At 34.6% G+C, this 5,331-nt stretch overlaps 1 protein-coding gene across 1 annotated transcript; it reads right to left on the reverse strand.

Annotated features, from left to right (window-relative positions):
- Window positions 1–1,070: 1,070 nt before the first annotated feature.
- Window positions 1,071–5,073, reverse strand: LOC129314218 (protein TAB2 homolog, chloroplastic-like). The gene is given in 6 exon segments (XM_054957578.1): window positions 1,071–1,459; window positions 2,432–2,575; window positions 2,749–2,781; window positions 2,784–2,919; window positions 4,252–4,321; window positions 4,470–5,073. Coding segments are annotated over 6 exon segments (1,143 nt in total). The 5' UTR covers window positions 4,970–5,073; the 3' UTR covers window positions 1,071–1,199.
- Window positions 5,074–5,331: the final 258 nt, after the last annotated feature.

The following is a 5,331-nucleotide window of genomic DNA, read 5'->3' on the forward strand; positions in this document are numbered from 1 at the left end:
AAAATCTAACCTTAATTTTTATTATACCATGAGTTAGACACCTTGAAACCCAATTTTCCAATAAAATAATTATAAATATTGACCAAAAAATAAAATAATTATAAATAATCATTCCATATATACCCCTTCATTAAAAAATGTAAGGCATTTTTTGAGGGATTAAGTGTTAAAAAATGTAAGGTTTTTAGTTTTTCAAGGTATAATTATTGTCCTTTTTTTAAAAGTGCTCCTATTAAATAAATCACTTTATATTTATTTAAGATAAATTATCTTATTAAATAGGGCTAAATATAGAAAGGTAGGGGTTAATTTGAAGACAAGTAATTACTTTATTAGAGGGTAAAATTTGGTTAAAAATACCTTATTTTTTTAATATGAGAAGTATATAATAAACATGATTGTAAATAATAAATTTGCAAGCTTGACTTTGATATATTACAATTTTAAAAAAGATAAAAACTAATGATAATAAAAATACAATAAATATTGTAGAAAACAAGGTCGACTACGTTGTGGCAAAGTTTGAAGAATAAACCCTGCAGTTCACATATTAAAAATGGTATGACTTGCCATACATTTTATTATTGTATTCCTTCCAATTCAAAATTCAAGTCATTTTCCCCCCAATCTCGGTTTAAAATATAACCAATTTAGCATTTATAAAATTATTTTTTTTTCCATTTTACCCATTATACTTATCAACCTTGGTTTTCGTATTTACTTCTCATTCTCAATCTCTTTTTAAATTAATTCATTATTGCTAGTTGGGACTAAGGATTAAAAAGAAAAGCTATGATATATTTTCATGTGAATGAGGATATAATTGAATTTTATTGATATGGGGATTATAATTGAAAGTTGTTTATATTTTGGACTGGAGGGAAAATTCATGTTCATATTATCTTCACCTTCACTTTTCTTCAGTATTATCAAGTGTCCAAGTGCTTCCCCAATTAATAGAAATGCAATTTCAAATTGGCCATCCTACTCTTATAATAGAGCATCAACAGATTGATATTCCCAAGATAAATTCTATTGCAGGATGGAAAACTCTAGTGAAAAAATGGCAATGTTGAAAAAAGATATATCTTGATCAGATAATGTAGTATTTGGGATAGAACTCGAACTCCTATACTTCTGGGATCAAATAAACAATAATGCTGTGATTATACTTTTGTCCAGTGAATCTTCAAGCATGATTATACAGGTGGAGGTGGCAAGTCTAGTAAAAGCCAAAAACCCACACAATCTTCTGAGTTCAAGTCTTCTTGGATGGCAAGGAAGTGCAAGCCTCCGCAAGATTTCTTGGCTGCTTCCCAAGCTTCAGCTTCACTAGTTGTCACAAGAGTTTTCTTGTACGTCGCATATACGTAACGAGTAGAAATTCCGACCGACAGAATCAGGCAAGCCCGAGCAGTGTCTACTTCGATTGAACTCACTTCCAAACCATTCATCCAACCTGTGGCAGTACAGGTAGATAATTTCTTAAAATTGTAGCAACAGTTGTGTAAGGATTAGGGAATGCTAGTGATGAGAGAGCATAAGAAGAAAGTGTAGGCATTCCCAAGTTAAGATTACCAAAGTTTTCTCATGTCAAATGAAAAGTACGTTAAAATGGTTATTAGATACACAAAATAATAGGCATGCAAAGGAAACAATAACGAAACTAGATGCAAAGTAAGAATCCTGCACAACAGTCATAAAGGATAGCCAATAGTAAATAAAATGATAACAACAAAGACATGATAGATGCTGCACATTTCATCACTCCCATTAGTATACGAAACAAGCCATAAGTTTTCCAGTGATCCGCTATCTTAGACTATAAAATAACATTCGTGCATAAGTTTGTCTTACTCAAGTTAACTATCTTATGACCATCAATTGGACTATGTTTTTGGCATATCATATTGAGGCAGCTATCCAGTTTTGTAGTTAGAAATCACAATAAAACTATTCATGGGTCTTTACTTAATAGCTTCAGATTTTATATTGAAATGGTTCTCAACCTTGATATGAGAGCTTCATGTCCAAGCCCTCAATAGTTCACTTTAATCCTCGTATACTCCCATTGTTTTAATTAAAATTAGGTTTCAATTAGACAAGGTATTGTGGCCGGTGCTTTTTCAACATTTTAAGAACAAGGAACGTTTGTGTGAGGAGACAAGTTAAAGATTATAATTGAACTCTTAATAGGTTAAGTGGCCCTTGAAAGATATCAGCAGTGAAATATTATTTTCCATAATGGTGAGCATTCATTTGATCATTTGATGGTCTGACCTTTGAAATAACTGAGCTGATCAATGCCATAGTTTCGTTCAATTAATTTCTTTTCCAGCAATTTGTTCTTATAATTCTTATATGTCAGATGGCAGAACTAGAACCATACTATGCAAGAAGAAGAGTGTTAAGTCCTTAATTTGCACGGTACCTGCTAATGGCTTAGCACGAGAAGATGCCACAGCCAATCCTGGAATCAACGTCTTGTCATCAATTTCAATACCCAATAAATCCAGATCCAGCCCAGCTCCGAAAACAAAACTTTTCTCCAAGGATGACACTTCCTCTCGAACAACTTAAAAGTAGGTCACTGTAAGTTAGAGAGCAATAGTCCTGGAAGTAATTCAAGTATTCAAAAATGTTGAACTAAGTATGCAGCTATCTGTCAAATTAAACTACTTTCCTACAAGCATGGAGTTTGATACTGGATGAAGATGAAAACCTATTATAGAACTTCTGCCTCTGTACCTGAGTGAGGCAACTGGACAAATGCCCATCTTTCCCAAAAAGATTATCCGGAAGCTCCATAGGAAAAGGGTTATCTAGTGCCAGAAGAGGCTTTGATCCCTTTTGAAATCCAGGATGACGAGTATATACAGCTTCATAACGCTCCTCAAGCCATAGAAGTAATGATAGGCACTGAAACAATAGAAATGAACCTTATAAAATTATATGCTGGGCCATTTCTAGCAAGGGTATGATATTTGAACAGTGTAGCTGTATAAACATCGCATGCAATCACATGGCACAGCTGTTTCCTCATTTTATGCAAATAAGTAGAAGAAGCATTTCAACCTACAATCAACTCCAAGATGCATAGAATACCAGCATAGAGACATTATTTCAGTTTTTTTTTTTTTTGTGAACTACATCAGGTTGCTTATGTTGTTATATATGAACAACCCATTTGTACCATAGAAAAACGTAACAAGGGAAGGGCGAAAAAAAAAAAAAAGGGGCTCCGCAAAACATTTTATGGTCATTAGTGAATAAGGGAGTTCTTGACCTTGTAAGCAGTTCCAGAAATGATAGAGCTGCAAGGGTAGCAATCTTATGCATGCTTAAAACTGTCTTTCTTTCTTTCTTTCTTTCTTTTTTCTTTTCAACGAAAAAGAATGTTCTTCAAGATTCCTCAAACATTTAGAGATCACGGTCAAATTCATATTGCTTCGTGATTAGATTGGAAGTACCTGAAACCTTGGCGTCTCTATATAGCTAAATATTTATGCCAAAGTAAAACGGTCATCGTGAAAGTTATGTCTGATGAAACAAATAGGATTTTTAATCTAGAAATTGACAAGTTTGACTCTACGTGGGCATGGTGTACAGTTATCGGGATTACATCAAGTATAAATGAGACAGATCCAAATATAAAATTGCTTGTTTCAAAAAGTATATATTTTTATCTCTTCTCCTCCCTGTTGTTTATACAGTGTGAAAAGAGCAATCAATTGGAGTGTGAGCGTGTATATGTGTCAAGCATTGGAGCTAAGAAGAGAATTGAGTGGCACTTTAACATAGGTGAGCTACACATGCAAACAATAATTTAAAAAAAGCATGCACTCCAGCATTGATTTCCAAATTTTGGTATTGATTTCCCTTGCTTTTGGTGAGATACAGACTTGTCTGCATTCTGCATTATTTGACTACATCATTTGAATGTTTATACCTATGGCTTGTAAAGTTTCCAAGCTGGTCAACAATAGTCAAGTGATTAAATCCAACCGCAAACTACACATCATTTCACAAGTTAATATAAGTACATAAACATCCTCCAAGTTCCTAGAGATGCGAAACCCATTATCAGCACCTTGCCGGACTGGCAACTTCAGCTTTTTATTCAAGCTTTAACAGACGATCAGATCATGTAGGTTTCAAGCTAGATAAGTTTTCTATCTATTCTTAAAAAAATTAAATTTAAAAAGCATTCAGGTTATGAGACGCAGTAAAAAAAAATGAGATCATACCCACCCGCTTACTAGGAATAGATGTTATTCCAAGCTCTTTACATGCTTTTGTAATTATTGTTTGCATCTGTGACCTGCAAAGCAACAAAATATTGGCGTCAGCTTTCCTTCCCGCAGCTGGTGCTTTTAGCTCTTTAGTCATCTTAGCTAAGTCTATGGAGGTTAAACCAGGAAGATTTTACGATATACACACAAAGTTACCGCAAATTGACATATAAATACCTGAAGAAGCGGATTTTTTCTGGTAAGGGCACACCCAACTCCTCGCAAATAGTAACAATAGCATCCTTCAAAGTGATGCTGTTGATAACATTATTTGGGAAATACTTGGTGTACTGCAAAGCGAGCGAATTGTCACATACAAGTAGCTCCCACACCTTCTTGCCTCTAACATCAAGAATGGGTCTAGAGCAAAAGTCCAATTCCCACTCTGTTATACTCTCGGGCTCAGTTTCCGGGTCTAGATAGCTCAGTTCCGCAGTCGGGTCGTCTTCTTCTAGGTCATCGAGAACCCCCTCCTCTTTCTGGGTCGACACCGAGCTCTCAGAGACTGAATTGGGTCGAAAATGGCGCAGATTTGGATGGGTTCTTGCGCCATTCGAAGGAATAATACATGGGATTCTTGTGGGTTTTGATGGCAAAGTGAGAATGGAGATGTTATTGCGATGTTTGAAGGTTGAAGTAGTTCTGATTCTGGTTGGGTTGAAGCTCACAGTAGCCATGGCTGCTTCTATCGGTGACTAATACGAGGTACTAGCGGATTGAGGAAGGTTTGTAGCAGCGTCATCCTATACCACATGTTTCCGTTACCGATAATGAGCCAAAAGATAGGGCCTCATGGAATACCGTTGTCGTTGCAAGGGGGTTTGCAAGGAGTTGCACTGTACTGTCAAATCAAGGGTGAGATGCATTTAATTTTATACACTTGATGTATTTTTTTTAAAAAAATTGAGAATAAATACTTTTAAATTATACAAATAATAATCTTATCTCTTAAAATATTATAATTTTTCTAAAATCTATAGAAACTTTTATGTCAATAAATATTAAATTGAAAAAATTATTTTATCATAATTGACATGTT

The sequence above is a fragment of the Prosopis cineraria genome, unplaced genomic scaffold, assembly GCF_029017545.1.
Source record: "Prosopis cineraria cultivar Desert tree isolate PC_DT_omini unplaced genomic scaffold, ASM2901754v1 PC6, whole genome shotgun sequence".
Classification (NCBI taxonomy): Eukaryota; Viridiplantae; Streptophyta; class Magnoliopsida; order Fabales; family Fabaceae; genus Prosopis; species Prosopis cineraria.